The 25,914-nt window shown below is 38.3% G+C and overlaps 1 protein-coding gene and 1 pseudogene across 19 annotated transcripts in view; one reads left to right on the top strand and one right to left on the bottom strand.

Annotated features, from left to right (window-relative positions):
• EFCAB5 (EF-hand calcium binding domain 5) overlaps nt 1–25,914 on the top strand; it is a 200,984-nt gene that overhangs the window by 10,247 nt on the left and 164,823 nt on the right. For 11 of the 19 annotated variants that reach the window (XM_045487783.1, XM_045487787.1, XM_045487785.1 and 8 more), the window contains 4 exons: nt 13,598–13,681; nt 16,202–16,251; nt 16,867–16,929; nt 18,335–18,419. In XM_045487783.1, the coding sequence (XP_045343739.1) occupies nt 16,210–16,251; nt 16,867–16,929; nt 18,335–18,419 (190 nt within the window). In that variant the 5' untranslated portion in view covers nt 13,598–13,681; nt 16,202–16,209. Of the gene's footprint in view, nt 1–13,597; nt 13,682–16,171; nt 16,252–16,866; nt 16,930–18,334; nt 18,420–25,914 lie in introns of all 19 variants that reach the window. The other 8 variants (XM_045487792.1, XM_045487788.1, XM_045487789.1 and 5 more) reach the window with 5 other exon arrangements.
• LOC123603221 lies at nt 829–1,657 on the bottom strand (annotated as a pseudogene).

Here is a 25,914-nt window from a genome sequence, read left to right as displayed (position 1 = left end):
AAAAACTGAAAGACTTGTTCACTATTTTTCCAAAAGGCAGAACTTGAACCAAAGGATAAATATAAGCAACCAGTAGGCTGCAGGACAGTTGGGCAAAGTGTATCACTTATCTTAATAACTTTGCCAATATAATGCTTTCCACCCTACATTTCCCTGCTCCTAAAAGGAATATTACATCTAATATGTCTCCTGAGGGTCTTAAATAGTCACATTTTCATGACAAACCCTCCACTGCCAGTACACTGGATGTACTAACATTACCAGGAAAAGATGTGAAGTTAACACACTGCTTTACTGAGGAAATGGTCTTTTGTTCCTCATCTACATTTCAGCATTCTGTGTGTGATATTCAGGAGGTGAGGAGAAAGGAGAGCACATTCTCTGAAGAGGGTGGATAGGAATCCTCAGCAGCTCAGATACTGCCTCTGGGGACAGTCTTTCTCAAATCCCACATGAATCACTCTAACTCTTAACCATCGGTGCAGACTGGGGGGTGTGCTGTGCTGCGGCAGGAACAAACAATTGACAATCACTGTCCCACATGAAGCAGGAAATCTGTGTTTATAGTCACTAGGAAATATAAACTGCATAATACTGACGGGTTCCATCCAAATTGTCAAATATTACAAAACAAAAATTGTTTCAACAACTATCCAGCATAATGTTTAAGGACAAAATACATATACTATATATACGTATTTTATCACATACTCAGTAGGGAATGCTGGGGTGCTAATCCATCCAATAAATTGAAAATAAAAATTTTACATTTCTATATTTGTCAGTATACAGGATTCTGAAGGTGGATCTTGAATTCAGAATGATATATCAGCTTTTGATGAAAGCCACATAATTGGTCAGTCTGGCTAACTGCTACTTGTTGGGGATTGGTGGAATTGGGGCAGGTTCTGATGAGGGAATGATCCAGTTGAAGGAAACATCCAGGGCCCCTGCAACTGGTTTTTTGGGCATAACATTCTTGTGGTGAAGTGGGCTTGCCATCCTTGTTCTAATGTAACTTTCACCGCCTCTTCCACAGGAGCCTGACAACGGCTGCAAAGTCTTTGGCTCTTTATGGAGGTGTAGGCTTGAGAGACTAGGGTGAAGGCTCTTCTCTTTGTGGCATCTCTAAGTGCTTCTATGATTGGCCAGACCATCTCAGACCACTGGTGTGCGTTGAAGGTCATGTAGATTCCAGGAAAATCTCTCTCCAGATTCTTTGTCCTACTGACCAAATTCCCCCAAGTTCAGAATTTACAGATTCTATAGTATCCTTTTCCAAAGATATCTTCCATTATTCATGTCATTATAAAGCCTAACAGCTGACCATACACTGGGGTGTAGCAATTCCTCCAGGAGCCTTGAGTTCCTGGTTCCCACACTGATCCAGCAACTTACTGAAATTAAGGCACTTTCTGTCATAAAACCATCACTGGCATCTTCCCAGCCAGTCACACCTCAGCACCTTCCCAAAAGTAGACCCCAGACAGCCCCTTGGCCATCGCACCCACAGTGAAGTACTAAAAAATTCCCTGTAAACAAAAACCAAAAACAAATAGAAAGAGGAATTCCATTTAACATTTCAGGTCATCATTCAGAATTTAAGAAGAGATAAAGATTTTCCCAGATAAACAAAAGTTAAAGGAGTTGCTCACCACTAAACTAGTCTCACAAGAAATGTAGAGTCTTATGATTGAAATGACTGCACATAATTCCTGAACAAGACAATTCAACAATGATCACTTGTTAGTCATTATTGATGAGAATATAATTCATGCAACTAAGTAATAAATTTAAAATAATTTTCACAACAATTAAAAAGTTACAAGTATAAATTATATTTGACTCTAATCACTCTTACTTTTTTCCTACTGGCAAATGTAAGGTGGCAATATCTTATGATAACATGACTGGTTTCATAATCCACTTTTTCATATCAATTATATATTACAAAATAATGGTCAAACTCTAATTTGCAGAGTATGACTATGTTATTAAAATGAAAATCCTGGGGCGCCTGGGTGGCGCAGTCGGTTAAGCGACCGACTTCAGCCAGGTCACGATCTCGCGGTCCGTGAGTTCGAGCCCCGCGTCGGGCTCTGGGCTGATGGCTCAGAGCCTGGAGCCTGTTTCCGATCCTGTGTCTCCCTCTCTCTCTGCCCCTCCCCCGTTCATGCTCTGTCTCTCTCTGTCCCAAAAAAATAAATAAACGTTGAAAAAAAAAATCTTTAAAAAAAAAAAAAAAAAAATAAATAAATAAAATGAAAATCCTGCAGCTAATTTGTATGTAACTAAAAGGGCATATCAACCATGAAGAAAAGGAAGAATTCAATATATAGGAAGAGAGATATTGGGGGTTGAGTCCATAAGGAGTATCTGGCAGGCCTCCCTGTGTTTCCTGGCCACACCTTAGGCTGTGAGTCCTGCCCCTTGGGTACCTGGAACATGCACTCTTCCAGCAGCTCTAAGGCTCAGTGTTTATGACAAGCAGCAATACTCACTGCAACTGGCTTTGGAAGGTGATGCCCTGGTAGTAGAATACTCCTTGGCTTTGCTCTTTTATAAGGATACTTGCTTTAATAAAGCAAATTCTTAATTATGCTTGCCTCCTATGGGACCATGGGGGACACTAGAGTGGATCATCAGTCTCTGATTATTTTGGGCTACTCTCTGAGAATCCTTCGAACAAATTGCTTTTGGCCAGGGGTGAATTATGTAGAGGCACCAATGACTCCAGTCCTTTCAGGCCCTCATAGGGCTGGATAGGTAACTATCTTGCAGTACACCTGTAACTCATTTATTATGTACTAAATGAAGTGTGTCACTTAAAAGACTATGGTTTATATAGCTAAGCTGGTTAAAATGGGGAAGAAGAAATCATACTTTCTGTTTTTAATAATTCAATTCCTTACATTTGAAGTGATTATATTACAAAGTAACATGACTATAAATTAATTAGTACAGGTGGAATATATAATAGCTAGAGTATGAACGAGTCATGTATTGCCTTCACCTGGTTGTAATTTTTCTTAAACTTTAATAATTTGCTACTAACTTCAATAGTGTCCATATAGGAAATGGAAATCATACCAGTTATTTGAATAGATAATTTTTTAATTTTATTTTTTTAATTTACATCTAAATTAGTTAGCATATAGTGCAACAATGATTTCAGGAGTAGATTCCTTAATGCTTCTTACCCATTTAGCCTATCCCCCCTCCTACTATCCCTCCAATAACCCTCTGTTCCTCATATTTAAGAGTCTCTTATGTTTTGTCCCCCTCCCTGTTTTTATATTATTTTTGCTTCCCTTCCCTTATGTTCATCTGTTCTGTGTCTTAAAGTCCTCATACGAGTGAAGTCGTATGATTGTCTTTCTCTGACTAATTTCACTTAGCATAATACCCTCTAGTTCCATCCACATAGTTGCAAAGGGCAAGATTCCATTCTTTTTGATTGCTGAGTAATACTCTATTGTATATATATACCACATCTTCTTTATCCATTCATCCATCCATGGACATTTCGGCTCTTTCCATACTTTGACTATTGTTGATAGTGCTGCTATAAACATGGGGGTGCATGTGTCCCTTCGAAACAGCACACCTGTATCCCTTGGATAAATGCCTAGTAGTGTAATTGCTGGGTCATACAGTAGTTCTATTTTTAGTTTATTGAGGCACCTCCATACTGTTTTCCAGAGTGGCTGCACCAGCTTGCATTGCCACCAACAATGCAAAAGAGATCCTCTTTCTCCGCATCCTCGCTAACATCTGTTGTTGCCTGAGTTGTTAATGTTAGCCATTCTGACAGTTGTTAATGTTAGCCATTCTGACAGTTGTTAATGTTAGCCATTCTGAAGGGGGTATCTCACTGTGGTTTTGATTTGGATTTCCCTGATGATGAGTGATGTTGAGCACGTTTTCATGTGTTGGTTGGCCATCTGGATGTCTTTTTTGGAGAAGTGTCTGTTCATGTCTTTTGCCCATTTCTTCACTGGATTATTTGTTTTTTGGGTGTTGAATTTGATAAGTTCTTTATAGATTCTGGATACTAACCCTTTATCTGATATGTCGTTTGCAAATATCTTCTCCCATTCTGTCGGTTGCCTTTTAGTTCTGCTGATTGTTTCTTCTCTGTGCAGAAGCTTTTTGTTTTGATGAGGTCCCACTAGTTCATTTTTGCTTTTGTTTCCATCGCCTCTGGAGGTGTGTTGAGTAAGAAGTTGCTGCGGCCAAGATCAAAGAGGTTTTTGCCTGCATTCTCCTTGAGGATTTTGATGGCTTCCTGTCTTACATTTAGGTCTTTCATCCATTTTGAGTTTATTTTTGTGTATGGTGTAAGAAAGTGATCTGAGTTCATTCTTCTGCATGACGCTGTCCAGTTTTCCCCGCACCACTTGCTGAAGAGACTGTCTTTATTCCATTGGATGTTCTTTCCTACTTTGTCAGAGATTAGTTGGCCATATGTTTGTGGGTCCATTTCTGTGTTCTCTATTCTGTTCCATTGATCTGAGTGTCTGTTTTTGTGCCATGAATACATAATTTAACAAGAATTGTTACCCAGATATAAAGTGAAGGAAGTGACTACAAAGCTAAAAAGAGAAATCGAAGGTATTATAGAGGGAGCAAATGTTACCACATCTAGAGCTGGGGGAAAAAATGAAGCAAAGGAAGAAACTTACAAACAGAGGAGTGACCCCTCAGTTGAAACTCAGATGTATGAGAAGATGCTGCTCAGTTGGTGTCGGTGTCCCTGAGCTTAGAGGAGGGACTCTGTGGGACCCAGACCTCTAAGGCAAGAACAATGGCTGGCTGGTGTTGATGTCTTTGAGTCGGTGAAATGTACAAAACTGTAGAAAAACTACAAACTGGATTCAGTTGTTGCTGCAGAAAGGGCCTGCTGCTACCAGGATGAAGAACCATTGCTGGCATAAAGCACACAGAAACCAAAAGGCTATAGGAGGCAGTCTTGAGGTAGACAGGAAGGAACAATTCTCTTGCCCTTCCACAGTCTCGGGTTCTCCCTCTGGTGCCACCAGTTAACAGAGCTTAACAGGACCACCTGGCAAGGCAAAGAAATGTGGTTTTCAGAGTCCCAGCTCCAGCTTCAAAGAATAATACAAAAGGGTGAGTTGAGGGCTGAGATAATGATGTAGTAACTGGCATTTGACTGATGTGAAAACTGGTACCAGAAATGGGGTTTATCTTTCATCCTCTGGTTTGCATATATCTCATAAAGATAGTTAAAGACCTTGCTTCTTCCTGCGCCTCATATCCAATGAGTATAATGTCATCAATGTAGTGGACCAAGTCAATGCTGATTGGAAGGTCAAGATGCTCAAAATCTCTGTGGACTACATCATGGTAGAGAGCAGGAGAACTGTCATAGCCCTGGGGCAAGACAGTGAAGTTACATTGTTGGCTTTGCCTAGTAAAAGCCAATAGCTCTGGTGTTCTCTACCAATTTGTATGGAGAAATAAGCATTTGCTAGGTCAATAGCTGCATATCAGGTAGCAGGGGGTACATTGATTTGCTCCAGTAAAGATACTACATGCAGAAAGCAGCTGCAATTGCAGGCAGACATCACCTGATTAAATTTATAATAATCTACATTCTCCAAAATCCATCCACCTTCTTCACAGACCGAACGGGCAAGTTAAGTTGGCATGAGATAGGTTACATCACTCCCTGCTGCTTTCAAATCTTTATTGGTGTTACTAATCTCTGTAAATCCCCATTCTGTCATCCCAGGAAAACAATATTTTTTGTTTACTCTCCTGGTATATGTATATGTGGGGGAGGGGAATTTCCAAGGGCTACAACTTGACCCTTCATACTATAAGCCTACTTATTTCACGATCAGGAATTCTAAACTGAAAATTCTGCCAGTTACCATGTATCTATTCTAATTATACACACAGGAACTTATGAAATCACTATAGAGTGGTTCTGTGGATTTACTTAATCCACTGATTCAAACTTGAGTTAAGACTCAATTTCTCGGGGGGATTGTGGGGTGGGGAATGGGTTAAATAGGTGATAGGGATTAAGGAATGCACTTGTCGTGATGAGTACTGGGTGATGTATGGAATTGTTGATTCATTTTATTGTACACCTGAAACTAAAATCACACTGTGAACTAACTGGAATTAAAAACTTTTAAAAAATAAAAGGAAGGTGCAAGGACTAAGCTCTGGGAGAACTCCAATATTAGAACTCTAAGAAAAGAAGAGTAACCAACAGGAGAGACATAAAAAACGACTAGGGAAGTGAAAGAAAAACTCAAGTATTGTTATCTTGGAAGCCAAGTGAAGAAAATACAGGTTTTCCCCACTGTCTGAAAGTATGACATTCCTGTGAAACCTTCTGCAAGCCAGAATGACATAAAGCAAAGAAGCAATTATCATTTATTTATATGGCAAAAAATTTTGAACATTCCTAGACCCCAAAAAATCAACTCTTTTAGGCTTTTCTGTTTCCTCAGGACACATCTTGTTAATGGATGCACAATATATGTCGAGATAAAGCACAGATGCTTCAGACACAGTTCAAAGCTACAGTTGCTGAATGCTGAGCTGCTGAGTGTGGCTCCTGGGAAGGAGCTTAGGATGCATGCTGCCTCTATAATGACTTGCCTCAAAACAAATGCTGAATGCTATTTTTACTTTCTGCCTTTTTTTGTAGAGGCAAAAATCCCTTTGGATTTCTTTCCCTTAGGGAAACCAGGTGGTGGTCAATGCATCATCAATATTAATACTCAGCTACGACCTCAAAGACCTAACTCACCAATTGACCCCAATTCAACTGTGTTCAAACTCTTCATCACCACTGGGAGAAATGGTGCTAATCTTAAAGGACCCCAAGTCAGGCCATGGGCATTGCAGCAATACTTCTTCCTGAGACCCTCATGTTGGACCATATGCAGTTCAGTATTACTTTGCTAGACATCCCAGCAAGCAAAGTCTTCCATGTCCATGCAGATGTCAGAATGGAGAAAGATCAGTGTGAAGATTCAGGTGTCCTCCAGAAGTTTCTGGGTTCTCACCAGACCATCCTCTTTACCCTCTTTGTGGTGCTATTGTAACATTTTTTTTTTTTTTTTGGTCTTCTAGTACACAATGCCTTCTTAAACAAGATACAGGCAATTACAGTTGTTTATGTAGCAACTCTAGGAATACCACAGCCATGTTCTTAGACCCCCACATATTCCTCCCCACTGTTTCATGTCTCTACAACCCCCACCAGCCCAGAGTCAGCTACAACATTGGCTGTGGAGTATGAGGCACTAACCTCCACTTGGACAAGTCCCCTTAACTGTAGAGGACTGGAGATTTCTAGCAACCAGGAACTAGCAGCAACCTCTATACTCATAAGCCCCTAAACAAGGTTTCTGAGAACTGTAATTAAATGATCCTAAGCTGTTCCATAAAGAGAGAGAGAGACTCAGTTTCTCACCTGTGCACCACAAAGCCCACACTTAAACTGGTGGGCTGCAGTGGCATTTAGAGTCCCCAGGAATTAACATCAATTTAGTGCCAATGTTTAGAAATCCCTGAAAAACCTGAATATTTCTTTTTCCCCGGCACACAGTCATTTTAGGAGATGGCCACAGCTCCTTGTAAAGAAGACTTGGAGGAAGATTTTCAGTATATACTAATGGCAGTGCTACAGTAGCCTCCTTTAAGGGGATGCAACCTTGCCTTCAGTTATGGGGCTTAGGCCTGGTAACTGGTAAGAGGTCAGAACTCTCTACTGTGGTGACTAAAGTCATAGTTTTGGCCACCATATATGGATTTTTTTTTCAACGTTTATTTATTTTTGGGACAGAGAGAGACAGAGCATGAACGGGGGAGGGGCAGAGAGACAGGGAGACAGGGAGACAGGGAGACAGGGAGACAGGGAGACACAGAATCAGAAACAGGCTCCAGGCTCTGAGCCATCAGCCCAGAGCCTGACGCGGGGCTCGAACTCACGGACCGCGAGATCGTGACCTGGCTGAAGTCGGACGCTTAACCGACTGCGCCACCCAGGCGCCCCATGGATTTTTTATACTAAATGTTGGTGACCAACATTTCAGTAGGCTGGTCATCTATTTTATTCCTACAACCGTCATAATCATTTAGCCACAAAGATCGGTGAAGGTCAAAAAAGCATCTGATTACCACTATATTTCTACTTCTCTCTTTTAAAAAATGTTTACTTAGTTTTGAGAGAGAGAGAGAGAGAGAGAGAGAGAGAGAGAGAACATGAGCAGGGGAGGGGCAGGGAGAGGGAGACACAGAATCTGAAGCAGGCTCCAGGCTCTGAGCTGTTAACACAGAGCCCGATGCGGAACTCGAACTCATGTACTGTCAGATAATGACCTGAGCTGAATCGGATGCCCAACTGACTGAGCCACACAGGTGCCCCTATATTTCTACTTCTCTTTATAGTAAATGTGCCTGCTTTGTCTTTGGTGGTTAAACAGTAATGTTTAACTTCTGCTACTCGGAAATGGGTCATCCCACATGCCTAACCTACAGAAGAAAGCCACTATAGAGCTTTTCAAGGATGTAAATACTCCCACTCACTAATATAATTTTCAGTGCGTTGGTAAGGAGATGTTCCCAGAATCCTCTCAGAGGATATACTTGGAGGGAGTGGATGTGCAAGCCAATATGTGATAAATATATTCCAACATTCCTGTCTTCCTAAGTCTTTGGATTTCTTCCTACACGATGCCAGGGATGTTCCAGTATCTCAATTTAAAACACAGGCCACTGTGGAGTCCAAGTTTCAGTGAGTTTACCAAATAAATGGTTAGCATCACTTACAGCTGTAGATGCTAGAACATTAAATCCTTAATGTCTGATAAGTGTACCCATATTAATAAATTCTAACCAACTCAACATTATATTCTGTGCTCCTTGCTTTAACTCCCTTATAGTATACTCTCACATATTCCCTGGATTTTTGTCACTATATATGCAAATCCTGAGAGTCTTTTGCTGTAAAAGCTATTTCCTCCTGGTCAGACTTTGTATTTGCCCTGCTGGGGCATTTGAACATCTGACTGTAGTTATGAGTCTACTAGAAGTAAGAGGTGGTTGTGGTGAATCTTCAGGAAAATGGGAGTCCCTACCAAGGCAGTTGCCTCAGATGAGATTTTTCAAGGTTTTCAATTTAGTGAAGGCTAGTCTCCACAAATACAGGAGGACAAACTGCCTCCATTTGCAAGAGAGGCTAGAGTGACTTAGGAGTTTGAGATTATTAGTCTCCTAGTTCCACTAAATCTTGGAAATTTGGAATGAGGACCTTCTTCCCAATCAGTGCCCCAATTTTCACATGAGTAACTTGGCTGGGGTGTGAATTCAGTTAACACTGAAACCCATAATTCTTGATGAATTGACCCCTTTATCATTCTATAATGACTTTCTTTGTTTCTTGTTGCAGCTTCTGGCTTAAAGTCTATTTTGTCTCATGTAAATATAGCTACCTCTCCTCTATTTTGGTTTCACTTGCATGTGATATCTTTTTCTATCCCTTCACTTTGAGCCTATGTGTGTCCTTAAAGCTGATGTGAGTCTCTTGTTTAGGCAGCACATAGTTGGGTCTTGTTTTTCATCCATCCAGCCACTCTGCATTTTGATGGAAAATTTAATCCATATGAATTTAGAGTAATTATCGATAGGGAAGAACTTAATCATGTCATCTTGTTAATTGTTTTCTGGCTGTTTCATAGTTCTTTGTTGCTTTCTTCCTCTCTTACCACCTTCCTTTGTGAGATGATGATTTTCCATAGTGGTATGCTTTGATTGCATTCTTTTTATCTTTTGTGCATCTACTGTGGATTTTTGCTTTGTGGTTACCATGGGGCTTACATAAAACATCTTATAGATACAACAGTGTATTTTAAGCAGATAACAATTTAATTTCAGTTACAGACAAAGAGTCTACCCTTTTACCCTCCCACTTAAAAAAATTTATTTATTTGGGCAGGGGGGCAGAGAGAGACCGAGAGAGAGAATCCCAAGCAGGCTCCACGCTGTCAGCACAGCCCGATGTGGGGCTTGATTTCATGAACCATGAGATCATGACCTGAGCCAAAATCAAGAGTCTGACATTTAACTGACTGAGCCACCCAGGCACCCCTCCCATTTTGTTTTTGAGGCCACAATTTACATCTTTTTATATTATATATCCATTAGCAAATATTGTAGCCATAGTTATTTATAATACTTGTGTCCTTTAACCTTTATACTAGAATTAACTGATTAACACACTACCAGATTACAGTATTGGAATATTCTGAATTTGACTATATAATTAAATTTATCAATATGTTTTATATTTTCATGTTTCCATGTTACTAATTAGTGTCTCTTCATGCCTGCTTGAAGAACTCCTTTCATCATTTCTTATAAGGCAGTTCTAGTGGTGGTGAAATAACCTCAGCTTTTGTTTGACTGGGAAAGACTTTGTCTCTCCTTCATTTCTGAAAACTTTACCAGATAGAGTATTCTTGGTTACTTAAAGTATATCACCCCACTCTCTCCTGGCCTTTAAGGCTTCTGCTAAGAAATCCACTGATAGTCTTATGGAGTTCCTTTATAAGTAGCACACTTCTTTTTATTGCTGCTTTCAAGATTTATCTTTGTCTTTGATTTTTGAAAGTTTTATTATAATGTGTCCTGGGGAAGATCTCTTTGGGTTGAATTTGTTTGCAACTTCATGAACTTGAATGTGCGAATATGCCCCCAGATTTGGGAAGTTCTCAGGCATATTTTTTTAAAATAAGCTTTCTGCCCCTTTCTCTCTATCCTTAGATTCTCATAATACATAGGTTGTTTCTCTTAATGGTGTCCCATCAATCCCATAGGATTTCTTCATTCCCCTTCATTTTTTTCCCCTTTGCTTTTCTCTGACTGGATCATTTCAAATGATCTGTGTTCCTACTGAGTATTTACACAAAGAAAATGAAAACACTAATTCAAGGAGAAGTATGCACCCCTATGTTTATTGCAGCATTATATACAAAAGCCAAGGTGTGAAAGCAACCCAAGCACCCATTGACAGATGAATGGACAAAGATGTCCACACACACACACACACACACACACACACACACACACACACACACGAATATCATTCAGCCATAAAAAAGAATGAGGTCTTGCCATATGTGACAACATGGATGGACCTGGAGGATATTACACTAAATGAAGTAAGTCAGAGAAAGACAGATACGGTATGATTTTACTTATACATGGAATCTAAAAAACAAACAAACAAACAAACAAACAACCCCAAACAAACAAGAAGCAGAAACAACTAATAAATATAGAGAACAAAGAGATGGTTTTCAGGGGGAGGATATTGAGGGATGGGCAAAATAGGTGAAGGGAGTGGGAAATACAGGCTTCCGGTTATGGAATGAATAAGTCACAGGAATTAAAGGTACAACATAGAGAATATAGTCAGTGGTATTGTGATAGCATTTTATGGTAACAGATGATAGCTATACCTGTGGTGAGCATAGCGTAATGTACAGACTTGTCAAATTACTATGTTGTACACTTGAAACTAATGTCACATTGTGTGTCAACTATACTTCAATAAAATAATCTGTATTCAGCTTTACTAACTTTCTTCTGCTTGGTCTCATCTACTATTGAAGCTCTTTTTTGAATTCTTCATTTCAATCCTTGTATTCTCCAGCTCTGAAATTTCTGGTGTTCTTTTTTATATTTTCTCTTTGTGGAATTTATCATTTCATTCTTCTATTGTTTTTCTTATTTCGTCAAATCGTTTATCTGTGTTCTCTGTTAGCACTCTGAGCATCTTTAATACAATTATTTTGAATTCTTTGTTAGGTAGTTTATGAATCTTTACTTCTTTGGGGTCCATTACTAGAAGTTTACTACATTCCTTTAGTGGTGTCATGTTTCCCTGATTCTTTGTGATCCCTGTCACCTTCATAGGTGTTTGTGCATTTGAAGAAGCAGTTGTCCCTTCCAGATTTTATGGAATGAGTTTGGTGAGGAAAGACTTTCACCTGTGGTTGGGGGCATTTTGGCACATGCTGTGACCCATGGTCTAGTACTGCAGGATACCAAGTGTGAGGGCATGTAGCATCTGTAGATGGGGATGGGTGGAGGTGGCATGGTGTCTCATTGGCTCCAAAAACTGTGGTCCATAACATCAGTTACATGATCCTTTGTGAGAGCTGTAGGCAGTCCACAATGTCTGCAAGGACTGTTGGATTCTTTAATGGCATCTCCAGTCTAGTGGCTAGGGACATATCAGACAGTGATGGTGACCATAGCCAGTGGTGTGCACCCTCTTAGCTATGGGGCTAGTTGAGGGGGGTGGCTGCAGGGGCCAGTTGCAGGCAGATGTGCAGTAGTGAAGGCTAGGTCCTTCAGCAGAGGCTGGGGCCAACTGCAGGCACACAGGCACCTGCAGGGGCCCTGGTTGTCAGTGTGTACATGTGTAACCATTGGGGCCAGCTGTAGGCATGCATTTGTCAGGGGAGGCCAGTGATGGGAGTTGAGGCTGGTGTCTTGCAGATGTACAACCATAGGGTTAACTGCAAGTGAGAGGGGCTGTTCAGACCAATGACAGGTGTTAGGGTTCAGTTCAGACCCATCAACAGCTATACAGATGTTGGCTGTTGGCATATACCTGTGGGACTGCAGGAGCTTGCCATGGCATATGCCCAGCAGTAGAGGCTGGTAATGAGAGTTAAGCCCGCAGCATGCAGGTCAATAGCTGCAGGAGTCTCCTGCCATTCTCAGCAGTTATCTCTATCTTACACTAGCTTTTCTTTCTTAGCCTTACCTTTAAGTTTTCATCAGCAAGCATTTATCCTTAGCTTTTTTTTTTTTTCATCTCCTAGAAGATACTCGAATTGGGTGAGCTCCACTAGCATCTTCCTGCAAATGCATCTTTCTGTCAGTACCCAGGGAATTAAGACTCATGAAATCCAGCTATATGATACTGCTTATCTTCTATTAGTCTGACAAATCAGAATTGTGTGTGATTACTTTCTTATACTGAGAAACCTCTTCCTCAAGGATAACTAGCTACCCTTTCATCTATGACTGACAGTCTTGCCAATCAAGATGTTAAATGCTGCAATTCACCAATTTATAAATCTATTGGGAGTGCATGTGAAAGACCCTTACCAGATTCACAAAAACCCAGCCTCAGAGCTGACAATCTAAGTAGGATGACTCTGGAATCTCATGAGTGGGGTGTGTGAGGTGTGAATAATGCTGTGCACTGTGGGTAACTAAAATGCAAATTAATACTTCAGACTTGACAGTGCTTCTATCATTATCCAATGGACTTGATTCTGCATAATGTCCTACAATATATTTCAGTCACAATATATTTCAGTGGCATTAAGATTCTTACTGCCTGCAAACTTCTATCAGACTATTGAGCAGGTATCTTAAATGTGTTAACACCTACAAACTCAAACTCTTATCATTCCTCTAACCTGTTTTCCTCTCCTTTCCATATTTCATTTAATGGCATCATGATCCATTCAGCCTTATAAATATGAAAAAACACTCAGTGAACCTTAACTATTTCTCTTTTTCTCTTTAGATCCAACTTTGCCCCCAATCCTGATGATCATATCTGTTTTAGTTTAGGTTCCTTCAGAACAGACCTTGATCCAAGGAGTTAAATGTAAGTTCATTTGGGAGGTGGTTCCAGGAAACAATGGCAAGGGAGTAGGGAAGTAATACAGGAAAGTGAGGGAAGCCTGTACTATTAGGCAGGTTTCACTGAGGCAACTGAGGCTCTATCCCATTGGGGAACTCTGGGAGACAGAAATGTTCCACCCATGGGACTCTATGCAGCTTCCTATTCATCACTGGCTGAGGGCTTCTCCTAGAAGATATCAACTCTCAGGCATTTCTTGCCATCCCACATTTGGACTGGCACAAGCCCTCAGACAGAATTGCAGGTGCTTGCAGTCAGAGACCATTCATATGTACTGAAAAGTGAAGCTGAAGGGATGTAGTTAGGGTATTGGCAATGTCTAGCAGAAAGTAGATTAGAGTGAGGGGCGTTGAAACGTGCAACATTTACGGGTGCAAAATTTACCTTCATTCTGTGCACCCTCCCCCTATCCTTCATAATTCTAGTCATTGCTGGCAGAGTTAACTTTTTAAAAGCACCAATTTGATCACATCTGTCCTGTGCTTAAAAAGCACAGAGTAAAGTCCATCCTCCTTGATTTCACATGAATAAACATTATAGACTGAAAAGTTACCTTAACAATTTTTTTAAAAACATTTATTCATTTTTGAGAGACAGAGTGTGAGTGGGGGAGGGGCAGAGAGAGAGGGAGACAGAATCTGAAACAGGCTCCAGGCTCTGAGCTGTCAGCACAGAGCTCAAAGCAGGGCTCGAACTCATGCACCATGAGATCTTGACCTGAGCTGAAGTTGAATGCTTAACCGACTGAGCCATCCAGGTGCCCTGAAAAGTTACCTCTTTAGCCTCATCTTCTGCTATTTTCTTTTATATAACTAAGCTCTGTACATGAATGCTTCACTTCCTGAACTTTTATACCCTAGTGTGTATTGTTCCTTCTGCCTCAAATACCCTTCCCCACTCCTTTACACAAAAATTTCTTACTAGTCCTTTAAAATCCAGTTTAGAAATCTTTCTATGAAAACTTCCCTGAACTCCCTGGGAAAATTAATTGCTTACTCCTATGTGTTCCTTAACACCTCTGCTTTTGCACTGTGCAGATTGAACTGCACCTGTAAATCCTTTTTTTCATCACTAAAGTAGGAACTCTTCAAAGGAAGTTTTCCTGTCTCCCTGAGCACAGGTCTCATTTATCTTTTTTAACCCCAATGCTTGCATATAGAAGGCACCCAATAAAGGTTTATTGCATTGAATTTATCTGGGTGCGTCAAAAAAACCCTGATTTTAAAAGAAATGGAAGGGAGCTTCTAGTAATTTCAGGAGATGGACACCATAAGCAAAGAAAGTAGGCTGTGAGAATGTACAATTGGGACCTACCAAAGAAATCTATTTTATATTATTTATGAACTGCTTCAAAAAGGCTTTGAGGCAGCTATTCTTAAGTTCTAGAATCTGTTATCTCCAAAGGCAGTACTTCTGGTTTATTCTGCTAGAACATGTGTTGATAAAAAGACATGCAAATACTCTAGCATAGTTTAAAGAAACCATTTTAAATTAAATAGTCCCTAGATTGTAACTGGCCTAGAGGCAAAGGCCGTGTATATAAAATTTACTTTTTACATAGCACCTAGCCTAAATATACACAAATTCTTAAATGATTTTTGGCACAGCAGTAATTTTGATTACTGTAGTCATTTGTAATGAAGTAAGCAGCAGATAATTATCCACTTTAATTCCTTAATATGAATAAATAAGCAAGATAAATCACATTCCTCTCAGAACTCCCCACTCAGAAAAATGCTTTGTAGTGAGATTATTATTCTAATATCTGTATGCCTTTCATACATGATGAATTGGGTAGCCATCAGAGTTTCACTTCGCCTAATCTTGTTATTTCAAAAATTATTAAGGATGATAATAATATTTAAAAAATTTTTTTAAATTTTTGTGTTTATTTATTTTTTTTGAGAGAGAGGAAGACAGAATGTGAGCAGGCGAGGGACAGAGAAAGAGGGAGATACAGAATCTGAAACAGGCTCCAGGCTCTCAATGTCAGCACAGAGCTGAACATGGGGCTCGATCTCACAAGCCGTGAGATCGTGACCTGAGCCGAAGTCGGGACGCTTAACCGACTGACCCACCCAGGTGCCCCATGATGATAATAATGTTTTTAAAACTTCACTTGCATTACTGTTGCTGCTGCTGCTGCTGCTGCTGTGTGTGTGTGTGTGTGTGTGTGTGTGTGTGTGTGTGTGTTTCTTTCTTAAAATGATAATGGTGGTGATTGTTATGGTTGAGCTTTCCTGCCTCCCTGGGCACTAGCCTAGCATTAATCTAGGTTTGGGCAGTAACAACAGCAGTAACAGTAGTACAGTTTGAAAAGTTTAGCAGTTGAGAACTTAGTACTATTCAATAGAATGGTGGGATGCAGTGGGGGTTGGGAGTGACTTTGGTCTCCCACAGTACTTTTTGTTGTTTAATATTTTCTTTCTGTTATTAATACTGGTCTGATAATAGTGTTCCCTACTATTTGATGATACCTTTTAGTGGTCCAGATGAGTGAGCCAGCATCTCAAGAGGGATCCAAACCTGTTCAGGTACTTGGCTTACATAGATTTCTAGCCATTTAATTATAAGAGGATTTGAGATTTAACATTCTTGAGAAAATTGAGATGCAAGATCATATTTTGTCATTTACTTCTCTTTTTAGTTGAAGTATTCTGCCTCAGGTCATGACACAAGTGCTGGAAAAAGGGGTTCAAATAATAGTTGGGTTACAGTAACCTTCTAGTTGGTTGGCATTTATAACATGTCTTATTGTTTGAATTTTTTTTTTAAATTTTTAACGTTTTATTTATTTTTGAGACAGGGAGAGACAGAGCATGAACAGGGGAGGGTCAGAGAGAGGGAGACACAGAATCTGAAACAGGCTCCAGGCTCTGAGCTATCAGCACAGAGCCCGACGTGGGGCTCGAACTCACGGACCGCGAGATCGTGACCTGAGCCAAAGTCGGCCGCTTAACCGACTGAGCCACCCAGGCGCCCCTTGTTTGAATTTTTAATATGGCTACTTTGTGTGATTTTATTTGGTATGATGTTTGCCCATTATGTAAATTTTTTTACATAAAAAGTTTGCTATACTAGAGTATAAGATGTTAGTTTTATCTTTAGCTTCTTTTGGATCCCACTTACTAATACTGTTTACATTTCAGGAAAATGGAAAAGAAGAGAAAGAAAGGAAACAGGAAGCAACTGAAGTGAAAGTCCCTACTGAGGTAGAGTTTTCATAAATAATCAGATGTTAATGCTGGAGAATACACTGGTCAAATTAATTTTCTTATGAAAAAGGAAAAGAGGGGTGCCTGGGTGCCTCAGTCAGTTAAGCATCAGACTCTATTTCACCTCAGGTCATGATCTCATGTTGAGAGACTGAGCTCTGCATCGGGCTCCGCACTGTGCGTGGAGCCTCCTTAAGATTCTCTTGCCCTCTTCCTCTGCCACTCCCCCACTCATCCTCTTGCTCTCTCAAAAAAAAAATTTTTTTTACAAAAGGAAGGAAAAGATGTGGATGTCCAAAAGGATAAATAAAATGCCAAATGGAAATGAGCAAATTCATGTTAACCATTAAGCTGACTCATCTGAGACAGTTGCAGGAAGTGTCTGTGGACAGATAAATTATTTGTGAAAAGCTATTACAAGTTATAGATAAATAAAGGTTGCATTCTAAGGTCAGAACCATTACCCCAAGTACAAAACCCACCAGTTTTTAGGATAACTTCATTATTCATTCTGAAAATATAATTTCCATATTAATAATTTAAGTAACTTTGTGTTTATTTGAATACAAGACTTTAATGAGGAAGAATATTCTATAGAAAAAGGGATGCGATCGAAAACAGTCATATGGGGCTCCTGGGTGACTCAGTTGGTTAAGCCTCTGACTCTTGATTTCGGCTCAGGTCATGATTTCATGGTTCATGAGTTGGAGCCCTGCATCTGACTGCGCTGACTGCAGATTCTGCTTGGGATTCTCTCTCTCCTCTCTGCCCCTTCCTCTCTCTCTCTCTCTCTCTCTCTCTCTCTCTCTCTCTCTTTCAAAAATAAATAAACTTTAAAAAACCTTAAAAAAAAAGAAAATAGTTATATGGATTCACCATTAAGTTCAATAATATGATTCTTAAAAATATTGTTATCGTTCTTTTAACACTACATCAACATGAGTACAAAAAATGATTTTTCCACCATTTATTCATAAAACTAACCTTTAATTTCAATTAAGATGAAATATTTTTCTTTCTACCACAAACATAGAAGATGATTCTAATAGTAGAAGAAAACAGTAGCATTTTCAAAAGTCCACTTTCATCTTGCAGTGGTCTCAAACATTGTTTCTAGAAATTATTGTATAATTTGAAGATTAATGTACATCTGAAATAATATTCTTTGCATATCACTTTGTTAGCCATAGAAAGATGGGATGACATGTTGAACCAATGTATTTTATCTTATCAATGCAATAAGCAGTCTTTGCTTCTAATACACAGCATTAAATCCTAGAAAAATCAAACATGTCTGGTAACTCCTATAAGTCATTTATCTGCATTCTTTAATTGGGAGGGTTGATGCAACTTTGAAGAAAAGTAACTCATTTTACAATTGGGATTTCTTTTCTCTTTTCAGAGTTCACAGAGCGTACCAAGCAGCTCTGCATTAGACACCAGCAGCAATGTGCCAGAAACAGCAACAGATGAAATCAAATCCCAAGGTATAGAACTAGCCTTTCCCCTACACAATGGAATTTAAAACAATTGTGTTTTCACTGAGGATGCATTCCTTAAGATTTTGCCTTAAAAAAAATATAGTCTCAGTGGTATTTTAAACACAATTTGGGAAATAGTTTAAAATGTATTCCCTTCATCATCTATTAATATTTTTGAAGCAACTTTATGACTATTCATCCTGTGCTTAAAGAGAAAATTTAGCTGAGATCTGACTGATACATAGCAGGCAACCCATTAATGAAAACATTAAATGAAGAACACAAATGATTTGGCCTGCTTATTGTTTTTTGTTTGTTTGTTTGTTTGTTTGTTTCTCCTTTTTACCTCTGTACTTGACCACACATTTATTGTGTTTGATTTCTAGCCCCATCCTTAACCCATATCCCACATAATTATGCATCTTGGAAGTGTATCAGATCAAAGACAAAACACAAGTGGGAAAGACATCCCTTTCATTGCAGTTCTTCAGACTTTAGATACTTCCTTCATCCCTTTCATTGCAGTTCTTCAGACTTTAGATACTTAGTGAAATCCTGTACCAAAAAAATTCTTTACAATATTTGAAATTTAACAATTTTAATTAATTGAAATGTGCTTCTGTTCAGTTTCAAGTATTAAGTGTTAAGTATGTGCTAGGCAGTGCTAGGCCAAGTTACCATAATAATTATTTAAAGCATTTTCTAAAGTATAAATTGTTATATGAGTGCTACTTACCGCTTTTAGGTACTTACTTTTCTCCAAAGGGTTTTCTGTCTCTTAAACCAATTAAAAGCAGTTATTTACTATTTCTTCTTATCAACACACATTATAATACATACACATTAAGAACCAAATTTTCCAACACTTACTCTGTTTTTATTATACACTTGTACTATTTTCATAGCTTCACTAACTTTTAAAAAGTTTCTCAGAAAGTCCCTCTCCACCTGCCTCTCCACCCACCCCAATTTCTTGATTTTACTTCTTCCTCACTCCCACCCTCCATCACCATTGCTGCATACATATACTTTGCCTTTACCTTAATCATTTCAGCCATGTTTTTTTTTAAGTTTATTTATTTATTTTTAGTAATCTCTAACACTCAAGGTGGGGCTCAAATTTACAACCCCAAGATCAAGAGTCACATACTCTTCTGACTGAGCCAGCCAGGTGCTCCTCAGCCAGGTTTTTAAATGAACTCTTTCATTTTAAATATGCCAAACAGAATTGGGATATTGGTAATTTGTTATAAATTTAATTAGATGTTCACTTTAATCAGTTTGTGGCCAAATTTGCACATGCAACACTCACGTATGCATTCCATCATGTAATTTATTACCTCTCTAGAAAACGTATCAATCAAGAGTTTGTGTTATTTCTTGTTCCTGTATTTTCAATTTCTGTTATAGCTTTTCAGTTTGTGCTATAGGGAAGTGTGTTTTGTTTAAATCTGTGCATCCCAGTATGCGTTATATACTGAAAACATTGCAGTTGCTTATTACAATAGCAGTTGCAAGGCAATGTACTTATTTATTTGGTGACCAGGCACTATTAAGCCTAATATTCTAAATCTCCCTTTGTAAATGTGTGTGTGTGTGTGTGTGTGTGTGTGTGTGTGTGTGTGTGTGAGAAGTGGGAAGAGGAACTGTTAATGCATTTTCAATATATCAAAGGAAGTGTCTTTATTCTTGTTATATATTTTCAAAATTAAAATGATTTTATCTTGTCGGGCAGCTCTCAGAACGCACTCAAGTATGTATCTTTGCAAAGAAAATATTGTGTTTAAATGTACCATGAAAATTCCTCCTTTCTTTACCCTAGTCATCATACATTTCAGGGTATGAACTTAACTTGCATTTTTAGAAATCTTTTTTTGAAAATGTGTTTGCTCGGGGCACCTGGCTGGCTCAGTCAGTGGAACATGTGAGTCTTGATCTTGCAGTTATGAGTTTAAGCACCATGTCGGGTGTAGAGGTTACTTAAAAATAAAATAGTAAAAGAAAAGAAAGAAAATATATTTTCTCAACTCTGTTCTTATTTCACAGCCCTAAGATTAACAATTTTGTAGGAAAATACATTTTCCTATAGTTATTGAATCCTAATTCCAATAGTATTTAATAGTGGTTTTTTTCCTCCTTGTTTCTTTATAATCATTCTGCCTTATGTACAAATGTTAAGAATCAAGCCAGGTGGAAAAAAAAATCAAGCCAGCTGAGTTTCAGACAGGACCTATATTTAAGGAGAACATCACACATGTAGTTGAGTAGCCCTGCTGGGTCAATTTGCACCAGTTTAATCAGCTGACAGTCCTACTAATGTTATAAGCCCTCTTGTGAAGAAAGAATCTGCTAAAGCTTATAATGTGGATTTTAATTCATTCCTATATATGTCCTTAAATAGGGTGGTACTGAGGCCATGCCCAGCAGGGGGCCATGAACTAAGTGCTGGAAATGGTAAAAGTCACTTTGAAGGCTGGGCCTTTCAAAATATGAACAAGGAATTCTCTTATGTCCCTACTTATTTAGTTGAAAGCATTTATGCCCAAAGTACCTGAATAAGTCTTTGCATGTTAGAAGGTAGATTAATACAGGGTTGAAGGTATACATGTCGAAGAAGAATGTGAAAGGCTCTTAATGCTATGAAGAGTTTAGGAAGATAATCCTGAAAAAGAATTCCAGGGCTTAGCATAGTTCCTGGCACAAAGTGAGACATCTATAAATATTTATTAGAGTGAATGTATAAACGAATCAGTCAGTCTGTGAAAGGGTTAGGAATGTCCACGCATAGACCTGCTAAAAAACCCTATACCTGTTTGAAACTATATTCAACTGAACCTCAGAATTAATTTGCCCTTGGGGCACTTGGGGCTGTAATTTATGAACCTTGAATTCAGAGGTCGCTCAATCAAAAGGGAACTGCAGTTAGGCTTGCTTAGAATCCTGATTTATTAACCCTGCTATTGCTGTGCCTCCTCTTTTCTTGGTTTTATGGCTCTAAGAGAGAAGTGTTTGACTAGAGTTGTAACCAAACACACATCTTCTATTCTACATATCAGTGCAAACACTAGGATTATTGCTTAGCAACCTATAATAGCCAAGCACACTAGAGAAGCACTAGCAGTCTGCAGCAAGATGCAGAATGTCCTAATTCATGTGTGAGTGTACAAATGAGCCATGGCAGATGGGTAGATATCAAGTTGCTGTACATCTGTAGCAGTATCTTTAAAACAGGAGAGGATCCTCTTTGGGTTATGTCCGAGAGAGGAAAAACAAAGAGAGTAACATTAGAATCCGCAGGCTTTAAAAGTTTTTTTAAATTATTTTTTCAATTTACTTCAATTTTATTTCAATTATTTTTATTTATTTATTTATTTATTTATTTATTTATTTATTTATTTATTTTGAGAGAGAGAGACAGAGAGAATGAGAGAGGGAGGGGCAGAGAGAGAAGGAGAGAGAGAATCCCAAGCAGGCTCCGCACTGTCAGCTTGAAGCCTGATGTGGGCTCAAACTCATGAACCGGGAGATCATGACCTGAGCCAAAACCAAGAATTGGATGCTTAACTGAGTAGCCCAAGCATCCCTAAAAATTTGTTTAAATATTTATTTATTTTTGACAGAGACAGAGTGTGAGCGGGGGAGGGGCTGAGAGGGAGAGAGATACAGAATCTGAACCAGGCTCCACACTGTTTGCTGTCAGCACAGAACCTGACATGGGGCTTGAACCCACAAACGATGAGATCATGACCTGAGCCATAGTCGGACCCTTAACTGACTGAGCCACCCAGGTGCCCCAGAACCTGTAGACTTTAAAGAATTGCTCTCTTTCACACTTAGTAAGCGTTGTACCCAACCAGAGTGTAAACATCCCTTCACCCTCAAAAAAGTGGTTAATTTGTTTGCAAATCCAACTGAGAGATTAGAGAGAGCATTATACTACCCTCCTCACTTCCCCCATATTGGATAAAAGAATTAGCCAAAGAGCAAATCAAAAATTGGGAGGAGGTTCATAAATACTATTTACTATTGGACATAAGACATTCTTCAGATGAAATGTTGGCTTTTCAAGAGTTTCTTTATAGACTACTTATTTTTTTCCTGGGAAGAAAGATGGATACTATCTAGCTAGGTAGGATTTAAAAGTATTCTTCAGAGTATTCTCAATTAAGCTAGGGGAAATTTTAAATAAATTAATTAAATAAATTTGAAATATTTGTGGATAGCTCCCCACTGAAAATGAGAATGAATAAATACATTGCAATACAGTCATATAATGAAATACTATGAAGCAGTGAAAAATGAATGAAGTTCATTACAAGTGTATCAAAAAACAAACAACAACAACAACAAAAACCTAGGAATAAACCTAACCAAAGAGGTGTAAGACCTGTACTCTGAAAACTTTAAAACGCTGATGAAAGAAATTGAAGATGATACAAAGAAATAGAAAGACATTCCATGCTCATGGAGTGGAAGAACAAATATTGTTAAAATGTCTATATTACCCAAAGCAATCTACACATTCAATACAATCACTACCAAAATACCAACAGCATTTTTCACAGAAGTGGAACAAACAATCCTAAAATTTGTATGGAACCACAAAGGACTCCAAATAGCCAAAGAAATCTTGAAAAAGAAAAGCAAAGCTAGAGGCATCACAATTCTAGACTTCAAGTTATATTACAAAATTGTAGCAATCAAAAAAAATAGATACATAGATCAATGGAACAGAATAGAATATCCAGAAATAAACAATTAAATGGTAAATTAATCTCCAATAAAGCAGGAAAGAATATCCGATGGGAAAAAGTCTCCAGCAAATGGTGTTGGGAAAACTGGACACCAATATGCAAAAGAATGAAGCTGGACCATGTTTTTACACCATACACAAAAATAAACTCAAAATGGATTAAAGACCTAAATGTGGGACCAGAAACCATAAAAATCCTAGAAGAGAGCGCAGGCAGTATTTTCTCTGACATTGGCTGTAGCAACTTTTTTCTAGATAGATGCCCTGAGGCAAAGGAAACAAAAGCAAAAATAAACTATTAGGACTATAAAAAAATAAAAACTTCTGCATTGTGAAGGAAATTATCCATAAAACTAACAGGCAACCTATGGAATGGGAGAAGATATTTGCAAATGACATACCCAATAAAGGGTTCATATCCAAAATATAAGAAGAACTTATAAAACTCAACACCCCAAAACTAAATAATCCAATTAAAAAATGGTCAGAAGACATGAACAGACATCTCTCCAAAGAAGACATCCAGATGGCCAACAGACACATGAAAAGATGCTCAACATCACTCATCATCAGGGAAATGCAAATTAAAACTACAATAAGATACCACCTCACACCTGTCAGAATGGCTAAAATTAACAACACAGAAAACAACAGGTATTGGCGAGGATATGGAGAAAAGGGAACCTGTGTGCACTGTTGGTGGGAATGCAAACTGGTGCAACCACTGTAGAAAGCAGCATGGAGGTTCCTCAAATAGTTAAAGAAGAATTACCCTATGATTTAGCAATAGCAGTGCTGGGTATTTACCCTGAATAAAAAAACAATGATTCAAAGGGATACATGAACGTGTGCATCATTATTTACAGCAGCCAAACTATGGAAGCAGCCTAAGTGTCCGTTGACAGATGAATGGATAAAGAAGATGTGTTATCAGTATACAATGAAATATTCTTCAGTGGTAAAAAATAATGAAATCTTTCCATTTGCAACAACATGGATGGAACTAGAGTGTATTATTATAATACTTATTAATATAAGGGGATATAATAAGTGAATACTGTATTTCACTTATTAGTGACAGAAGCCAGAGAAAGATAAATACATATGATTTCACTCATGAGGAATTTAAGAAACAAAACAGATGAGGAAAGGGTGGGATGATGGGGTTAAACAGGTGATGGAGATTAAGGAGTGCACTTGCCATGATGAGCACCAGGTGATGTATGGAATAGTTGAATCACTATATTGTACACCTAAAACTAATGTAACACTGTATGTTAACTAACCGGAATTCAAATAAAAACTTTAAAAAAATCAATGAACTAGAGCTGCACTGAATGATGAATTTCCAGATGAATTTACAAACATAATATTAAGTATTAAAAGGTTGCAGAAAACACATGGTATGAAATAATTTTTATAAGGTTTAAAAACAAGAAGAACAATATTATATTGTTTAGATACAATATAAATAATTGCAGAGAAATGATAAACATGAAATTCAGAATAGAGTTTCTATTAAAGTAGGGGGATATGGGAGGCTTTAATATTTAGGTAATTTTTTTCTTTTTCTTTTTTTAGGTAATTTTTTTCTTAAGCTAAGAGTAGATATATGGCTACTTATTATATCATTATACTTATAGGTCTTAAATATTTAATATTAAGATTAAAAAAACACTGCTCTATGTTATGGAGGTTCTGGTCTCTTGCCCTTTTATTGCACTACTAATATTTATTGAGAGTTATTAATGATTGAGGCATGAATCAGTAACTACTTTCTGATTATCTTAAAAATAATGAGTATAAAAATAATTTTCATATTTATTTCTTCTTTTCTCCTGCATCAAAAACAAAAGACTTTAACAATAAATGGCCCTGATCCTATTGTGGTTCAGCTGGGCACTAATATTCTTTTCCAGCACACAGAAGCAAACTGACTAGTGGATAATGTTTGGAAAGGCCTGAAATAACTTCATCTCCATGACCATGTCAGAAAAAAACTTAAGATTCCCATTAACTTTTTCATTCCAGTCACCTCGGCATCCATAAACAAAACAAAACAAAACAAAACAAAACAAAAACCAAACAAACCATCTGATAGCTTATTGTTCAGAGCCTGAGCTAGCTAGGTCCTGGGAACCCAGAGCCCAGCTAGCCAATTAATGCTAGGAAAAAGTCATACAATTCTATGTCCTGACACCAATAAAGATATAGTCTTCCATCTCAGATGGACATTCTGTATTACTTGGAAATCCATTTAGGTGTTTGTTTTCTGCTCCTTTCCACTTCCACAAAAATTATTTCAAACTTTTATCATGCACAAACCTATGATCCCACCATTTGTTGGTTTTAGCAATATTTATTTTATTCCACAAAAAAATAGAGGCTATTAGAGGGAATGTCCTCAGTATAGTGTAGGAAACACCTCATCCAAATTTACTATATATTCTTGATCTCAATCTCTCATATCTCCTCAGACCCTAAGGACCATTATCTAATCTCCCGTCTGTAGCTTCTGTTTTCCTTTCTACATTGGCTCCTTTCTTTCACTCTATATAGTCAAGACTATCCCACCTTTAAAGAAAATCCTTCTCTTCACAGTCCAATTCCTTGAAATAATTGTCCACTTGTTTAGTCTACACTTCACCCCCAAGTCCCTCCTCAACCCACTGAAGTCCTGGTTCCATTCTTATCACAGAAATTGCCCTCTCTAAGGTCAGTGAAGAACAACTGGATGCTAAATCCAAT

Source organism: Leopardus geoffroyi, chromosome E1 (assembly GCF_018350155.1).
Source record: "Leopardus geoffroyi isolate Oge1 chromosome E1, O.geoffroyi_Oge1_pat1.0, whole genome shotgun sequence".
NCBI classification, from domain to species: Eukaryota; Metazoa; Chordata; class Mammalia; order Carnivora; family Felidae; genus Leopardus; species Leopardus geoffroyi.
Note: the sequence above shows the minus strand (reverse complement) of the source record. Positions and strands in the feature narration are given on the sequence as shown.